This window comes from Alexandromys fortis, unplaced genomic scaffold (assembly GCF_014885135.2).
Source record: "Alexandromys fortis isolate MF-2015 unplaced genomic scaffold, M_Fortis_MF-2015_v1.1 scaffold_581, whole genome shotgun sequence".
Taxonomy (NCBI): Eukaryota; Metazoa; Chordata; class Mammalia; order Rodentia; family Cricetidae; genus Alexandromys; species Alexandromys fortis.
In genome coordinates, this window is record NW_026068457.1 from 1 (window position 1) to 18,275 (window position 18,275).

The window sequence follows — 18,275 nt, forward strand, 5'->3', positions numbered from 1 at the left end:
CCTCTTGTAGGATCTCCCACATGGCACACTCAAAAAGGCTATTGAAATTGTGAATGGTGATATTGTCAGACATTTTATTTATAAAAGGAAAAAAATTTTTTTTACCTGTAATGACTGGTTCCTGCCAGAGGTCGCGAAAGAGTCCACTTGAATCCACGTGGAGAGCTGATCTGAAATAAATCCCAAGACCCAAATTTATTCAAAGTGACCCCTTCGGGGCCAAATGTGGTGGTTTGTGTTGTAAAACCACAAATATTTAAGCTTCCGTGTTCAGCTCCAAACGTCAAGGCAGAGAGGGAGGGGTTAACTCCTCTGGTGCTGCGAGAGGAACAAAGCGCTGACTGCTGGCAGCTCGGGACCCGCGGCAGCCTAGGACCGGTGTGGGGGAGGTGCGCTGTTGTTGCTGCTAGCCTTTGGCGACTGCGACAAGCGGGCAAGACTGCAGGCCTAGAGCGGCCTAGAGCGGGCAAGCCTAGCGGCAACACAACCGCCCAGGGCCTGCTGTGGGCACAGCGGACTAAAGAGCGGGTGCTGTGCCCCACGTTGGCGCACCAAATGTGGCGGTTGGATTAATGAAGACCAATGATAATAGGTATTTGAACAAGTTTAATGACAAAACCAGACTCACGAAACCAAGGTTCCAGCGGAGTACCCAGAGCAGGCAGGAAGGAGCGTGCAGCGTCTGCGCGCCCAATTTATCAGTAAACATACGCCCGAGGGCAGCCCGCCCCCAAGGGGAGGGCTTATCCCTACAGACAGCTCACGTTGGAGAGGATGTGGAGCAAGGGAAACACTCCTCCATTGCTGGTGGGAGTTCAAACTTGTATAGCCATTTTGGAAGTCAGTGTGGTGGTTTCTCAGAAAACTGGGAACCAATCTACCACAAGACTCAGCTACACCACTCTTGGGCATATACCCAAAGGATGTGCAATCTTACCACAAAAACACTTGCTCAGCTATGTTCATAGCAGCTTTATTTCTAATAACCAGAACCTATAAACAACCTAGAGGTCCCTTGACAAAGGAATGGATAAAGAAAATGTGGTACATTTACACAATGGAGTATTACTCAGCCATTAAAAACAATGACCCAGTATTTGAAGACAAATGTATGAAACTAGAAAAAAAATCATCCTGAGTGAGACAACCCAAACCCATAAAGGCAAACATGGTATGTAATCACTCATAAGTGAATATTAGCTATAGAATAAAGGACAATCATGCTACAACCCATAGCCCCAGAGAGACTAGATAACAAGAAGGGCCCAAGTAGGGAAATATATGGATCTACCTGGAGAAAGGAAATAGAAGAGATCTCCTGGGTTGACTTGGGGAGAGTGGGAATTAAAACTTGAAGGATCAGGCTAGGAGTGGATGGAGGAGAAAGGGATGACTGGAAGGGTGGACATTTGGGAGTTATGTAGAAGGCTGATAAAAATAAAACTTCAACAAATCAATATCAGACACATAACCTGAACTGGCCATCTCCTGTGACCAGGCAAGTCTTCACGTGGAAGGAGCAGGAAACCAACCCATCCACATAACCTTCAGTCTACAATCTGCCCTGCCTATGGGATGTGCTGGGATTGGTGCCTAGCCCAGTTGTCATCAGAGAAGCTTCATTCAGCAACTGATGGATACAGAAGAAGACCCATACCAAACACTAGGTTGAGTTCAGGGAATCCTGCAAAAGAGGGAAAAGGGAATTATAGAAGCCTGGGGGTGGTCAAGGACACCACAAGAGAATTTATAGAATCAACCCTGGCTCATAGGTGCTTACAGAGACTGAATTGACAACCAGGGAGCCTCCACAGGACTGGCCTATGCATTTTGCATATGTGTTACAGTTATGTAGCTTGGTCCTCTTATGGAACTCCTAACAGCAGGAACAGAGGCTTTCTCTGACTCTTTTACTGACTTTTGGGACGTCATTTCTCATAAGGGATTAGGCTTTAGTAACCCATAAAACATGAATGTGAGGGTCTGGAAGTAGATGTCCCTAGTCAAGCCCTGAAGTAGGGAAACCTTCAAGCTACATCAGGAGTTCCTATGGAGAAATCTTCAGGGATTTGAATTCACACAGCATATCTCAAGGGTCAAAAGGCAGAGGTCCCAATGAAAGCAGTCAGTCAAGGAAATCCTAACTGTGCCAAGAATGTTTGCCCCTGTTCTCTGGATACTCCTTCTGTGGGCCAACCTGTTATGGTAAAAGTAAAATGCCATAGGTCCCTGCCTACTCCTGACCCCCATATACCAAGGCAAGTGGATCATCCTTCCGCTTCCAGCCTGACCTTTCTTTTCCATCTCTCTCCCGAAAAGGCAGCTTTTGTCTCTCTCCCTTCTCACCACTTCTCCTCTTCCTGCTCCTCTCTCTCTTCTTCTCCCTTCTCCCCTCTCCCCTTTCCCTTTCCCCTCCATAACCCACTAAATAAATATCTAACCTCACTCTGCATGTGCCTATCCATCTCTGTCACTCAATAACCGCAGCTCCTCATGGGACTGGCTGACCCTCTGAGGTCTCTCACCCACCACACAGCTCCCTGCCTGGGACCTGCTGCCCCTCATGGCCTGCTGCCTGCTGCTGACTCTTGAGGAATGGCACTGTTTTATTTTTACTATTACATCAGCCTCAGAGGGTGTCAGCAGCTAAAGTAAGGGCATTAGTTGGTAAAGAATTGAAACCTGCAACCTGGGATGGGGATGTGAGGGAGGACCCTATTGAAGCTGAGAACTCTGGAAACTTCAGATTCTCAAGGGTTTGTACCCCCTGAAGCCATCTCTTCACCTTCAACAGATGAGTTCACCCCTCCACCTCCTGAAATATTGCCTTTTTCACCCTTGACTAAGGAAATTAATCTTTCACTGTCTACTGAACCAGCAGCGACTTTCTCTGAAGGAAATGCCAGACAAGATATACTGAAGTCCCTCGAGAACCACCAATAGTTACCTCTAGACCCATAATCAGACTTGAGGCTAATAAGCAGACTCCTAGAAGGAAAGAAGAAAGTGTGATCCATGAGGGGGTATGTTATACTTCAAAGAAGTTTATGAGTTTGTTAATTCATTCTATCTGAAGTCTCATGATTATGTGTGTGGATGGATTTTATGAGTGTGGGGTAATGGCGGAAGGAACATAAACCCAGACTAGGCTGAGTTTTTTGATATGGGCCCTCTGAGTGAATAGTCTAGGTTTAATATGGAAGCTCGCATGGCTTAAAAAGAGGTGTCAAAAGTTTGTTGAATGGTAGCCTAGACACATTTGTCAAAATGGCTGTCAAAAAGGAATTGGAGATATCCTTTGGTATGCTGGATAGTTTTATGTCAACTTGACACAAACTAAAGTCCTCTGAGAGGAAGGAACCTCAACAGAGAAAATGCCTCCATAAGATCAGTGTAATGGTCTGTCTTGTCTGTTCAAGAGACAAGACATGCCCACTCCCTCCCCCATGCACCAAGGCAAGCTGATCTTCAGCTTCCAGCCTGAGTTCCTTCCTTTTCTATCTCTTCCCAAGAGGCAGCTTCTGCCTTGCTCCATTCTCCCCACTTTTCCATTTCATCTCTCTCTCTCTCTCTCTCTCTCTCTCTCTCTCTCTCTCTCTCTCTCTCTCTCTCTCTCTCTCTCTCTCTCTCTCTCTCTCTCTCTTTCTCCTCTTCTCTCATTCTCCCTGTTTCCTTCCATAAACCACCAAATAAATATCCAAACTTACTCTGGATGGCATGCCTATCCATGTCTCTGTTTCTCACCCATCACGTTGTGTCTCCCTGCCTGAAACCAGCTGCCTTTAGAGACCTGCAGCATGGTCTCATGGCATGCCCATCTGTCTGTCTCTCCTTGTAGCCTGCTGTAGCCACTCAAGGAAGTGCACCATCCCTGCCTGGGACTGGCTACTTTGGGGACCCGCTGCCCACTGCCTGCTACCACATGGCCTGCTGCCACCATTTGGGGTCCTGTAGCATTTATGCCACTGCAGCTGCCAGGCATCCTGCAGCATTTTTTTTATTTACTCCATTACAATCAGGCTTTAGGCAAGTCTGTGGGGCATTTTCTTAACTAATGGTTCTATACCTGGGCTGGTGGTCCTGAGTTCTGTCAGAGAGTGAGCTCTAATGATATTCTGATATACTCATAGGTCAGTGCCTTATCTGTAAGACCCAGCCATGACAAGTTCAATAGAGGCCCAAGTCTCAGTAGTTTACCCTAAGGCAATATCTGGTTCTAAGAAAGACCACAAACAGACTACCCAGACACCACCCATAAGAAAGTTCCTAACACTCCAATTGTTGTAGAAAGAATCACCTGCCAGCACACACCCATCACTTTTCACCAGAACACCCCTAGACAAATGTCAGCCAATCAGGAGTTCTGAACCTTAGAAATCCCTCCCCCTGACCTTTGTTACTATAAAAAACCGAACCCTCACTGAGCTCGGGGCTCTCCCATCATTCCAAGTTTGCAAACTTATGTAAGAATAAAGTCTCTTTGCTTTTACATACGAACTCAGTCTCATTGTTGGTTTCTGAGGGACTTCGTGGGTCTGGGCATAGCATTATCCAGGCATCATCAGAGAGGCTTTCTCTGGCAGAAGATATGAACAGATGGTGATACCCACAGTCAGACATTATGCAGAGAGAGTCTGTGGAAAGTGTCCATTAAATCCATCTCCTCAGAGCTCATGGAATCCTGTAAAGATTGTAAGTACCAGAGGGGATAGGGGACACCAGGAGAACAAGGACCTCTGAGTCAGCTTAGCAATGTTCATATGAGCTTATAGAGACATAAATGGCAAGCACAGGGTCTACATGGGTCTGCACCAGGTCCTCGTATATATTACAGCTACTAGCTTAGAATTTTGTTGTTGTTGTTAAACATGATGTTTCTCTTTTTATTTATTTTATTTTGTTTTACATACCAAACTCAGTTTCCCCTCCCTCCTTTTTTCCCATCCCAACCTCCCCTCTTTCCATCTCCTATCTGTTGCAATAGAAGCGGTGGGGCTGCGTCCCCAGCACCCCGACCACCTGCTAGCTTATGCCCGAAATAACAACACACAAACTGTATTCATTTAAACACTGTTTGGCCCATTTCTATCTAGCCTCTTCTAGGCTAATTCTCACATATTAATATAGCCCATTTCTAATCATCTGTGTAAGCACCCCAAGGAGCACTTACCGGGAAGATTCTAGCCTACGTCCATCCTGGCTCGGAGCTTCATCGCATGTGTCTCAGAGAGGAGCTATGGAGTCTCTGAGCTCACTTCCTCTTCCTCCCAGCATTCTTTTCTGTTTACTCCACCCACCTATGTTCTAACCAATAAAATGGGACAAGCCAGTTTCTTTATTAGCCAATGACTTTCCTCCATCATTTCCCCTTTTTCTGTTTAAACAAAAAAAAAGGAAGGCCTTAACTTAATATAGCAAAATTACATATAACAAAACAGTTATCAAGTAAGAATTAGAGTTACAATATTCTAGAAATGACAGAGACATCTTGCTGCCTGTACAGTCACTCAAAGTTCTTTTGTACCATTGGGGCATCTATCTTTGGCCTACAGGCCTATAGTTTCCAGTAGACATTTCCACGAAGCAAGAAATTTCAAAGAGAGTCACTATCTGCTTGTCCTGAAGAATGTCTTGTAGACTCTTTCATGAATCAGGAACCCCGAAAGATCATCTCACCTTTAGGCAAGTTCAGTAGTCCTCTCTCTGCGGGTTCTCTGTGTCCAGTTTATGCAATAGTCCAGGCAAGAGCAGTTTCTTGCCCAAATGGCTATCAAACTCCATAAGGTGCCTCTTCGATGGCCATCTTCCTCTTGAAGTAGATTGGTGCTGCCAGAAGCAGAGTGTCTCATTGTCATGAAAAGTCCTAAGTTATTAAAACATTAAATAGCATATTCTGTAGTCTTTAAAAGATATGAAGAATGTCGATCTAACTGAAATATATTTCTATATATCTAGAAAATCTAACTAACATGACTACAAACTTGACTATTAATGATTATTCATTAACAATCTATATACATTACATTTTTACATGAACTACACAATCACAATACCTTAATCAAGATCAGAAATACATATAACAAAATTGACCTTAAATCTCTATCAATAAAGCAGAATCTATACTAATGCAAATTATTCATATCTATACCATATCCCCCTTTAAATGTAAAAGAACATTTATAAACCATATTTGGGAACATGGCACAGTTTTTTCTCTCCAAACTGCTTCCTGCTGAATGGGGGCATTGTTAATTAGGTCTTTCATGGTATAACCTGTGTGCTAGTTTCATCTCAGTTGGCAGTTGAGTGAAGCAATTTTCTGAAGATCACAGCAACCTTTCAGGAGGGCGTGGTCTATCATACCATATTCAGATAGAAGAAATCCACAGACTCTCACCCTCTGTGAAAGAAAAACAAGAAACTCCTTTCCAAAGTATCATATCCTTAGACCCAAATTTTGAAGCATTTTTAAAATATCTATCTTGGATTAGTTTAGCAGCATTTATAAACAAATATCTTTTAGTAACTTTTGCTCTTTTCTCAGCATTAAAACAATTCAAAGAAAGCACAATAGCATACAGTATCAAGATTCTCTGTGTATTTTTCATCTTTGTATGGCTTTATTTTAACTCTATTTCGTTTATTTTTACTTTTATTTTATATTCTCTATATATTTGTCCTGGAATAACTCTGTAGAAGACCAGGCTGTCCTTGAACTCTCAGACATCAGCCTGTCTCAACCTCCCAGGCATTGGGATTAAAGGTGTATGCTACTACACCTTGAACTAACAAAGATCTGTTTGTCTCTGCCTTCTAGGCACTGGGATTAAAGGCGTGTGCTACCACACCTTGAAGTTACAGAGGTCAATCTCCCTCTGCCTCCCAAGTGTTGGGATTAAAGGTGTGTACTACCACACCCAACTACTTTCTTTCTTCCTTTTTTTTACTTTTAAAAACTTTTAGCTTGCATATATTTTTAACACACTGTAAATCATTTAAACATTTTCTTTGAGTTTGAATCTTTCTTTTACTATATATCTCTTTTTCTGACCACATGAGCCTTTAAATTACTGAGCAATATGGGTAGGATTAAAGCCGTGGCTTTGCCAGCTAGATCCAGTCCATTCCTTAGCTTTCCAGCCTCATGGCAGAGATACAGGCTGTAGCCATGTTTATAGCCACAACTTTATGGCATTTCAAGGTCCCTGCCAGCAATTAAGTTGCAGCATTATGTCCACAGACAACACACAAGTCCTCTCTCTGTAGTAGGCCCTCCTGCCTCAAACAGTCAGAGTTTGCCCTGGCAGGACAGCCCAGAAAGCCGGCATTTTAAAACACAGGTTTTTTTCCTGCTGCTGAGTCAGGAAAATTTTAAAATGGAGGACATACCATTTTGTACTAGCTCTGGGGCCGCCAGGTAGGAGCGGCACTCAGCACTTTAATTCTGAGACTGAGCATGCAGCACAGAAATTCTTTTCATCCAAGTTACATCCAAATCTGACACGCAGAGCACTGCGCAGTCTGAAAACACGTCTCTGTATGGCAGCAGGAATCCGCCATGCTCTGCCGCCTGCCTAAGCCTGATTCAGCTGCTGCCCAGGTGCAGGCGGGGAGCACTGAGCCATCAGCATGGACTCAGAGCACTCTCCTTCCAATCCCAAGTGGGAACACAAACATCCAGTCCCATAAATGCCACTGAAATGCTTTAAAGCCAGAGTTCATGCTGGCAGCACAGCCCCAAGAAGCTGAGCTTTAAATTGACACCGCATTTTTTTCTGCTGCTGTTGCCAAATCAGGAAATCTATCTACAGCACGCCACCAACAAACAGCAAAAATCTGTGTTAAACTCTCTCTCCCTTATTTTTAAGCCTTCTCGGGTTTTTAAGTGGATTTAGTCCATCACGTAGGGTGCCAAAATGTAACGGCGTAAACAAATGCAGGGGCGCCAAAATGTAATGGCATAAATGAATGCAGACAGATTGTAAAAATATATACAGCTTTAATGGAGAAATAGACTTACAGAACCACCGTTCCCGCGGAGACCAGGAAAGCAGAAGAAGCGTCTGGGAACACGCTCGACAAATTTATATGCTAGCATTAGCCCAAGGCGAACATGCCCCTAAGGGGCAGGACTTATCCCTACACCTATCCACTCCTCAGAAGGGTTAAGGCCTCCCTCATGGAGGCAAACCATGTTGAGGCAGGGCCAAGCCTCTTTCCCCCATCAAGGCTCATCAAGGTACCCCACTGTTAACTTGGAATTTTTATGGGACTCCTGACTGTGGGAACAAGTCAATCTCTCACTCCTGTGCCTGATCTTGGAACTCTTTTCCTCCTGTTGGGTTGCTGTATCCAACTCCAATATGATAGTTTTTGCTTCATCTTATTATATTTTCTCATGTCATATTTGGTTATTTCTTAGAAGCCTATTCTTTTCTAGTGAGAGTCAAAGAAGGATTTCGCCCAGAGGGAAGAAGAGATGGGGAGAAACTGTGAAGAGTAGAGGGAGAAGAAGCTAGCAAGCAGGCTGATCAAACTTTGTGGAGCAAGCCACTAAGTAGCACCCCTATATGCCCTCCACATCAGTTCCTGCCTCCAAGTTCTGGCCCTATTTGAGTTCCTGTTCTGGCTTCCTTCATTGATGGACTACAGTGTGGAAGTGTAAGCCAAATAAACCCTTTCCTCCACAACTTACCTTTTAATCATGATGTTTTGTCACAGCAATAGAAATTCTAACTAAGACGCTCAGATTAATGATGAAGGAATGTTTAGGCTCAAGAAAATTGCAATGGTAGAGTGGATGCATTGTGTAAAACATAATCCTTCACAATAGGAAGGCCCAGAAGACATGTCTTTCACTAATCCTATAAGACAGAAAATGGTAAGGGGGCACTAGCACATTTGAAGAATTTTTTGTTACCCTTTCCTTATGCCAGACCTTAGGACTAGAGATGTTACTACTCAGTTGGATGAATTCAGTGCTATAGGTTTTATTGGGTATTGAGGTAGCAGGGGCCAGGTGACAGCACTCAATCACCAAAGGCAAAGGGATTGAAGGTATCATGATGGACAAGCATAGACAAAGCAATGCTCATAATAGCCCAAGCCACAATGGTCAACACGGTGAATATTATGGTGGCGTGACTCATATGGCCCTTTGGTACCAGCTAATCAATCATGGTGTTTCCAGGCATGGGATAGATAAGAAGCCTATTTAATTTTTGTTGGCTCTGTATACGTGGAAACATTCTCAGACAAATAAAAGAAAAGCTACATTGGCTCATGGCAGAAAGGAATCTTGGCTAGGGACTCAGTTTCCAGACTTGAGCCAGTTTGTAGACCCTTTGAATGATAAAAATATCTAAAAGTTTTACTATAAACTTTTCTCCAGTCCTTTTCCTGAAGGACCTACAGTCTTTTTTACAAGGGTAACTGTAAACTGGGGGAAGGTAACAATCAGACTTTCTGAGGTTTATTAGATACTGGCTCTGAACTGACTTATTCCAGGAGACCCCAGAAAACATTCTATCACTCCAGTTAAAGTAGGGGCTTTTGGAGGTCAAATAATCAATGGAGTTGGTTGAAATCTGACTCGTAGTAGGTCCAGTCTGTCCCTGAACTCATCCTGTGGTTATTTCCCCAGTCCCATAATGTATAATTGGGATAGCTATAGTTAGAAGTTGGCAGAATTCTCATATTGTTTTCCTTGATCTTTGGAGGGAGAGTTATTATGGTTGGAAAGGCTAAACAGAAGCTGTAAGAGTTGCCTCTGCCAATGAAAATAGTGAATCAAAACCAGTATTGTGTCCCTAGAGGAGTTGCAGGAATGAGCCACCATCAAGGACTTGAAAGATACAGGGGTGGTGGCTCCCACCACGTCTCACTTTAACTCTCCCTTCTGGCCAGTGCAGCAGGTGGATCGTGGAGAATGAGATTTGGCTATCAAAAATTCAATCAAGTAGTGACTCACATTGCAGCTGTTGTACCAGATGTGGTATCCTTACATGAGCAAATTAACACATCTTCAGGTCCATGATATGCACCTATTGATCTAGCATATGCCTTTTTCTCAGTACTTGCCTTAAGAATCACCAGTAGCAGTATGCTTTCAGTTGGCAAGGCCAGCAGTAGACTTTTACAGTTCTATGTCAAGGATATATTCCTTCTCTTGCCCTGTGTCATAACTCAGTTAGAAGGGATCTAGAGCATCCATTCCTTCTACAAGATATCACATTGATGCCCCGTTTTAAAGTCATTGTGCTAATTGGACCAAGTGCGAAAGAGATAGCTACCATTTTGGGCTTGTTGGTAACACATAAACATATCAAAGTGTGGGAAATTAATCCAAATAAAATTCAAGGGTCTTCTACCTCAGTGAAATTCTCATGAGTCCAGTGGGGTGGAACATGTGGAGGCATTCCTTCTAAGGTGAAGAATAAGTTATTGCACCTGGCCACTCTCACCACCAAGAAAGAAGAGTGATGTAGGAAAGTCTTCTGTTTTGTGTTGATTTCATTGGTTAATAAAAAAGACTGCCTTGGCCCTTTGATAGGACAGAAAATTAGGTAGGCGGAGTAAACAGAACAGAGTGCTGGGAAGAAGGGAAGTGATGTCAGATTCCAGATGCCATGGAGCCAGCTGCCGGGTCAGACATGCTGAATCTTTCCAGGTAAGCCACCACCTCGTGGTGCTACACAGATTATTAGAAATTGGTTAATCAAGATGTGAGAATTAGCCAGTAAGATGCTAGAGCTAGTGGGCCAAGCAGTGTTTAAATGAATACAGTTTGTGTGTTGTTATTTCGGGTGTAAAGCTAGCCATGCGGGGCAAGCCTGCAGCTCCTTCTAGAGAAGAGCAACATTTAGTCATCCTATTTGAATTCTGGAGACAGGACATTTCTCACCTGAGTTTGTTATTTTGTCCCAATACTACAAGACTCCCAAAGTTGTTAGCTTTGAGTGAAGCCTGGAGCAGAGTGAAGAAGGCTCTTCAACAAGTCCAGCCTGCTGTACAGGCTACTCTACCACTTGAACAATGTGGTACTTGAGGTGTCAGTGGCAGATAAGAATGCCGTTTGGAGCCTTTGGTAGGCCCCTCTAAATGAATTATATAATAAACTTTTCAGATTTGGGAACAAGGCTCTACCATCATCTTCAGACCACTATTCTCCCTTTATGAGTCATCTCTTGCCCTACTATGGGGCCTTCATGGAAACTGAATATTTGATGGTGGGCTACCAAGTTACCATTCAACCTGGGCTGCCTATCATGATCTATGTGTTATCTGACCTGCCAAGTCACAGCACAGCAGCAATCCAGCATCAAATTTAAGTGATGTTTACATGATTGGGCCTGAGCGGGTCCTGAAAGTACAAACAAAGTACATGAAGAAGTTTCTCAAATGCTTGTTGTTTCAACTCCCATTACAATACCATCTGCCACCAAGAATGCACCTCTAGTGTCATGAGTGTGCCCTATGATCTGTTGACTGAGAAAGAGAGAATTTGGACCTGGTTTACTGATAGCTCTGCATGTGTAGGCACCACCTAGAAGTGGACACCTGCAGCTTTACAGCCCCTTCCTGGGACAACCCTGAATGACACTGGTGAAGGGAAATCTTCAAAGTAGGCAGAACTTTGGGCAGTACAGTTTTTGTAAAAAAAAAAAAAAGCCAGATGTGTGTTGTTTCCAAGTGGATAAAAGATGTGAAGATATGTATGTCCCATGTAAATGCTCATCAAAAAGTGACCTAAGTTGAGGAGGAGTTAAGAAATCAAGTATGTAGGATGACCCATTCTACCAACTTCTTTCCCCAGATATTCTTGTCATTCCCCAGTGGGACCATGATCAAAATGGACATGGTGACAGAGATGGAGGATTATGCATGAGCTTGACAACATGACTACCATTCACCAAGGCTGACCTGGCTATAACCACAGCTGCCAACAGTAAAGACCAACAACGAGCCCTAGATATAGCACCATTCCCTGGGGTTACCAGCCAGTGTGCCAGTGGCAGTCCGATTACATTGGACCACTTTCTCTGTGGAAAGGGCTTTGTCCTTATTGAGTAGATACTTATTCATGTTACAGATTTGTCTTTCCTGTACATAATGCTTTGACTAAAACCACCACCCATGGACTTAAAGAATGTCTTATCCAACATGACAGTATTGTTTCTGACCAAGGAACTCACTTCACAGCCATAGAAGTGTGACAGTGGGCCCAAGATCATGGAATCCATGGTCTTACCATGTCCCCACCATCCAGAAGCAGTAGGCTTAACAGAATGAAAGAATGGCCTTTTGCAGACACACCTGCCATGTCAATTAGGGGACAGCAGCTTGGGTGGCTGGGGCAGTGTTCTCCAGAAGGTGGCATACACTTTGAATCAGTGTCTAATACTTGGTATGATTTATTCCATACTGTAGCCTGTAAGTCATTCTAATAAATTCTGTCTATAAAGAGAGAGATTTAGTCTATAAGCTCGGTCACTCTAGAGTACCCTAACTAATACAGAAGGGGATTAGTGAGAGGGGAAAGGAGAAATAGGAGAAGGTAATAGGGAAGTGGATTGGAAAAGGTAACACTAAGTTGCACTTGGCTATGGTGTGTTCACAAAGGTATGACTACAGACACATGCCATGTGAGAAGGAAAATGTTAGTCTAAAACACTTTATTTTGTAGACTCAAAGGAAACTAGTAAAGTTTTTAAAGACCAGAATACAGAGACTGGCACTCAGGGGGAAGTTTGCCCCTGTCCTTCCATGAGGCCTGTCAGAGCTACTCAGGAACTTCCTCCTCATGAAGCTCTGGTAGCCGCAGACACAATCACACACAGCAGTTGTCTGAAACACAGATGCTTCCTCTCTTGTAGTTCAAAAGGTTGGAAATCTAAAGTCAGGTTCCTTGGATGCTAAGCAACTTGTTACATGGGTGACTGTCCCTTGCTGTAGAGATTTGAATTGATATGGATCTTGGTTTATTGATAAAAATTTAAGGTCAAATTTGTTATTTGTATATTTCTGTTCTTGATTAAGTTGCTGTGTTTGTGCAGCTCATATTAAAAGGCATAATTAAGAAATACAACCTAATAGAGAGTCATTTATAATAGTCAAGTTTGTAGTCAATATTAATTAGATTTTCTAGGTGTACAGAGATATATTTCAGATGGATAGGCGTTCTTCAAATCTTTCAAAGACTACAGAATGCTGCATTTAAAATGTTTTAAGAACTTAGACTTTTCATGACAATGAGACACATCTGTTCCTGGCAGTACCAATCTAGCTTCAAGAGGAAGATGGGCACCAAAGAGGCTCCTTATGGAGTCTGCTAGCCATTTGGGCAAGAAACTGCTCTTGCTCGATGTTATGTTGCATGAACTGAAGATGCAGAACCCACAGAGAAATGGCGGCTGAACTTGCCTAAAGGTGACATGATCCTTCAGGGTTCCCGCTTCATGGAAGACTCTTCTAGACATTCTATAAGACACAGAAGAAAGTGACTGACAAACTGCCAATATAGGCAGAACTGTCTTTGAAATTCCCTGCTTCATGGAAAAGTCTACCAGATACTATGGGCTGTAGGCTGAAGATGGATGCCCCAACAGTACAGAACAACTTTGGGTGACTGTCCAGGTAGTGAGATATCTTTGTCAGTTCTAGAGTTTTGGAAGTTACTTACAATGTACTTCCTGTTTACTTAGATAATATTATATTTTATAGGGTCTTTGATGGAGTTGAAGAATAGATAGTTATAATTATGGTTTTCCTTAGTTATGATAAAAGATAAAGTAGATATAAATATTGTAACTGTAATTCTGTTTTGTTATATGTGATTTTATTATGTTAAAGTTAAAACCTTTCTTTTAAACAGAAAAGGGGAGGTGATGTGGGATTTCCCTCTGTATGCTGTGAATACCATGGATTAATAAAGAAACTGTCTTAGACCTACATAGGGCAAATATAGGTAGGTGGGGAACTAAATTGAATGCTAGGAGAAAGAAGGCGGAGGCAAGAGAAGCCATGTAGCCCTGCTGGAGACAGATGCCAGAACTTTACCCAGTAAGCCACAGCCTTATGACAATACACAGATTAATTTAAAATGTAAGAGTCAGAAATATGCTTAAGCTATTGATGAAACAGTATTGCAAAAAAAAATATGGTTTCTGTGTAATTATTTCAGGTCTGAGCAACTGGGAACAAATGAGTGACCTCTTAAAACAGTCCCTTCCCACTCAGTAGAGGTCATTGTCATCCTTGTTCCCTCTCCATCAATCCCATCTCTGCCTCTGGGGTCACATGGCCTCAACCCTGAATCAGCTTTTACCTTAGAGAAACACTTGTGATTGGATCTGAAGGCCATAGACAATGCAGGATGGTCCCTAGAGGGCAAAGTCCTTCACTTAGTCACATCTACCAAGACCATTCACAGGATAAAGGAAACTTTTATAGGTCCCAGGCAAAGGGGCCTTGAGTTTCTTTCGGCTGAGCTGGCCTGTGGCTATCTCTCCAGGATGATTGCCTGTCTGAACCAGCCTCCTTAATAATCTTTGTTTTCTTCCTCCTGGACATATCATGGGTCTCCTTGAACACACCAAGAAGGTTTAGGTAGCAGTAACTTCTTACTGTCCTGAAAAGGGCTGTACAAATGGTGAAATATTAAATGCCATGAAACAACATCTAAAGCAGGTATTCACTGCATACTAAGAACTCTTAATTAAAACAAACAGAAACATTTCCAAATTTAGAATATAAGATCCTACTCAACAACAAAGAGAAAACTGTGTATAAAAATTGCAGCATGCTTAACCCTATATAGGCCATTTATACCACTCTCCACTCCTTAGGCTCAGGAATCATTGCAGAAGGAAGAGTGGAAAGAATGTAAGAGCTAGAGGCAGTGGATGACTACAAGCAAGCAGCATCCTTGGCTCCCACCAGAGCTATTGCACAAATGAACTCATAGTGGTTGTGATAGCATGCATAAGACTTGTGCAAACTCAAGCCAGACCAGTTCCCAGCATGGAGAGGAGAGGTAGCATGAAACCCTGCCCCCTAGTTGAAGAGCTATTGGCAACTGACAGCTGCTGGGATAGGGAGAGTCAGATTTTAAGGGTGTGGTTCCTGGTAGGTTGACCACACCCCAGTAGGAGGTCGCAAGAGTATAGGGGGTCACATAAACTGGAATCAATGGGTTTTATTTAAAATGAAAGCACAATGGTGGGTAGACAGGGAAGTAGGGGTATATATGATCAAAATACACTGTATGAAATCCTCAAAGAATTAATAAAAATATTTTTGAGACAGTGTCTCGCTGTTTAGTCCTGGCTGGCCTGGAACTCACTATGTAGACCAGGCTCATCAACTCAGAAACCTGCCTGCTTCTGCATCCAAGGGCTGGCATTCAAAGTATACACCATCACACCCAGCAAATAAATTTAAATATATATATATAGTGTACTCTCACTTTTCCAGGAAGCACACGGTGAGCTGTGGGCATTGCAGAGCTGGACACAAGGGAACCTGGTCCCCTCCTGTGCTGCCTGCCATGCACAGGAGGGGGAAAAAGAGAATATATACAGTAGGACTGCCAAAAAGAACTATTTCTCAAAAATTTTTATTACCTTTTTAAAAATGTGGCTTGTTTGCTTGTTTGTTTGTTTGTTTTGTTGAGACAATGCCTTGCTGAGTAGTTCAAATATATATAATATACATATACATACATACATACATACATGTAACATATATATGTGACACACACACATATATATACATATATGTAACATCAAATTCTGTGACATGGATAATTATAGGAGTTGAACCAAAAATTGAATCTTTTCTGACAGTCCACTCTCTCCCTGGGAGATAGAGATCCAAGATGGGGAGGAAGTGCTGGTCTGCACGGTGATGATGCCAACGTCGCTGTTGTCCACACCACACCATGGGGAGCTGTTTATCCTGTACTGTTGATAATTCATGGTCTCCTTTTGTGTCACCTTGACAGTGCTACTGACATTGATACCCTGGGAATTAATCCATTAGACCTGAGGGAAATAGTTCCCAGCTCGTGCTTTACAAATATATCCCATATGCCTCCGTTGCAGGTGGAGAAGTCCCCAGTGCCAGCAGTCCTGAAGACAGCTGCATCAGTGTGTGGAGAGTCTGAGGCTTCTGCATGGCAGGCAGCACAGGAGGGGACCAGGTTCCCTTGTGTCCAGCTCTGCAATGCCCACAGCTCACTGTGTGCTTCCTGGAAAAGTGAGAGTAGGAACACAAGAGATGACTCCTTTTCATCAGAGATCTTTTTCCTCAAGGGAAACCTTAGACCGACACCCCTGTACCAGATCCACCTCAGTGCTGGAGGAAGTCCCTCAGAACTTGCTCATTAACATCCTCTATTCCTCCCTCCCTTCCTTTATTCCATCCTCCCTTCCTCGTTCTTTCCACCCACCCATCATTCTCTCCTTTCTTTTTGTGTATATGTATGTGCATATGTCTGTGTCTTATGCACGTGGTGTTCATGCACAAGTGTGGGTGTGAGGGCCAAGGTTTGATGTCTTCCTCGACTACTCTGCCTCATTAAAATATTTTTAAGATTTATTATTTTATCTATGCGTATGAGTGTTTTGCCTGGGTGTAAATGTGTACAGGCCAGAAAAGGGTGTCAAATCCTTTGGAACTGGAGTTATGCATGACTGTGGGACACCACATGGGTGCTGGGAATTAATCCTGGGTCCTCTGCAAGAGTAGTAAGTGCTTTAAACCGCTGAGCCACCTCTCCAGTTCCTCCATTCAGTTTTTGAGACAGGGTGTCTCACCAAATCTGGAGATGACCAATTCGGGTAGAATGAGTGGCAGACATGTGCTAGGGATCCTCCTGGCTCTGCCTCCCCAACCCTGGGATTTATGGGCACACAATGTCACACTCAGATTTGTATGTATATGTTGAGAATCTAAATTTAGGTCCTCATGCTTTTGCGACAAAACCTCTCGCAGAGCCGCCTCCATCACTCTCCTCCTCTGTTCGTCCCTACCCGGGTCTCTTGGGCCCCTTGGCTGTCTGACTGCTGGGTTTTCATGTGTTCTCTGCAGACAGGAAGACTCAGGCCACCTGCAATCTTTGGTTCCTCTTCTGTGAGCCACGATCTCTTGATTTTCTGCAGCTTTCTCAGTTTCTAGAAAGTTGTGCCTGCGTCCCTCTCCCTTTGCTCACTCGCAGCCATCCATCAGGAAGCCGCTGCCCCGACTGCTGTTTCTGCTCTGGGTCTGCAAGTGGGCACCTGGAAACCACTTTCTTCTCCCTATGGTGTCCACAGTTACCTGCGAGACACACAAGCTGGAACTGAAGTCCAGCCTAGTGAAAGTGCAGGAGGGTCTGTGTGTCCTCGTACCCTGCACATTCTTTGAACAGTCTGGGAACCGAAGCTCAGACATGGTCTTTGGCTACTGGTTCAGAGCAGGGGCAAATACAGACCATGATTCGCCCGTGGCTACAAACAACCCAAATCAACCGGTGAAGAATCAGGGCCAGTTTCATCTCTCTGGGGACCCAAGGAACAATGATTGCTCGCTGGACATCAGAGATGTGCAGAGGACCGACAGCAGTTCTTACTTCTTCAGGAGGGAAAAAGACTCCTTTAATTGGAATTACTATATGAATCAGCTCTCTGTGCAGGTGACAGGTAAAGTACTAGCTCCATGCTGGCCAGAGAGGAAGCTCATGGATGTCACAGAGCAGGGCTAGGATCCCGACTGAAGAGTCACTGGGGATGGAGGAGAGTAACAGAGGAGTTGGGCGAGAGCCTGTGTTTCTCAATGGCTGTACTCCCTCATCCTGAACCTGCATGTCTTTCTCGCCTCACCAGCCCTCACTCACATCCCCAACATTGACATTCCACAAACGTTGGAGCTTGGCCTGCCTAACAATGTGACGTGCTCTGTGCCCTGGGCCTGTGAGCTGGGGATGCCCCCCATCTTCTCCTGGATGACAACTGCCCTATCATCCCTGAGCCCCAGGCCCACCCTCTCCTCAGTGCTGACCCTCACACCCAGGTTCCAGGACCATGGCACTAACCTCATCTGCCAAGTGGCCTTCCCTGGAGTCGGTGTGACTGTTCAAAATACTGTCCAGATCAATGTCTCTTGTGAGTTCAACCCAGGGCTGGGATTCATGGTGACTGTGTCATAGTTGGGCTGGGAACTGAGACAGACACAGGTCCTATACCGCTCAGATTCTGTTCTTTCTGGACAGTTGTGGGGAATAGGGCTGAAACCTG

At 43.8% G+C, this 18,275-nt stretch overlaps 1 protein-coding gene across 1 annotated transcript; it reads left to right on the top strand.

Annotated features, from left to right (window-relative positions):
* Positions 1-17,218: 17,218 nt before the first annotated feature.
* Positions 17,219-18,143, top strand: LOC126495733 (sialic acid-binding Ig-like lectin 9; the record flags this gene model as incomplete). The annotated part of the gene is made up of 2 exons (XM_050133333.1): positions 17,219-17,681; positions 17,865-18,143. Coding segments are annotated over 2 exons (742 nt in total), but the record flags the coding sequence as incomplete, so codon positions are not given.
* Between the last annotated feature and the right edge of the window lie 132 nt (positions 18,144-18,275).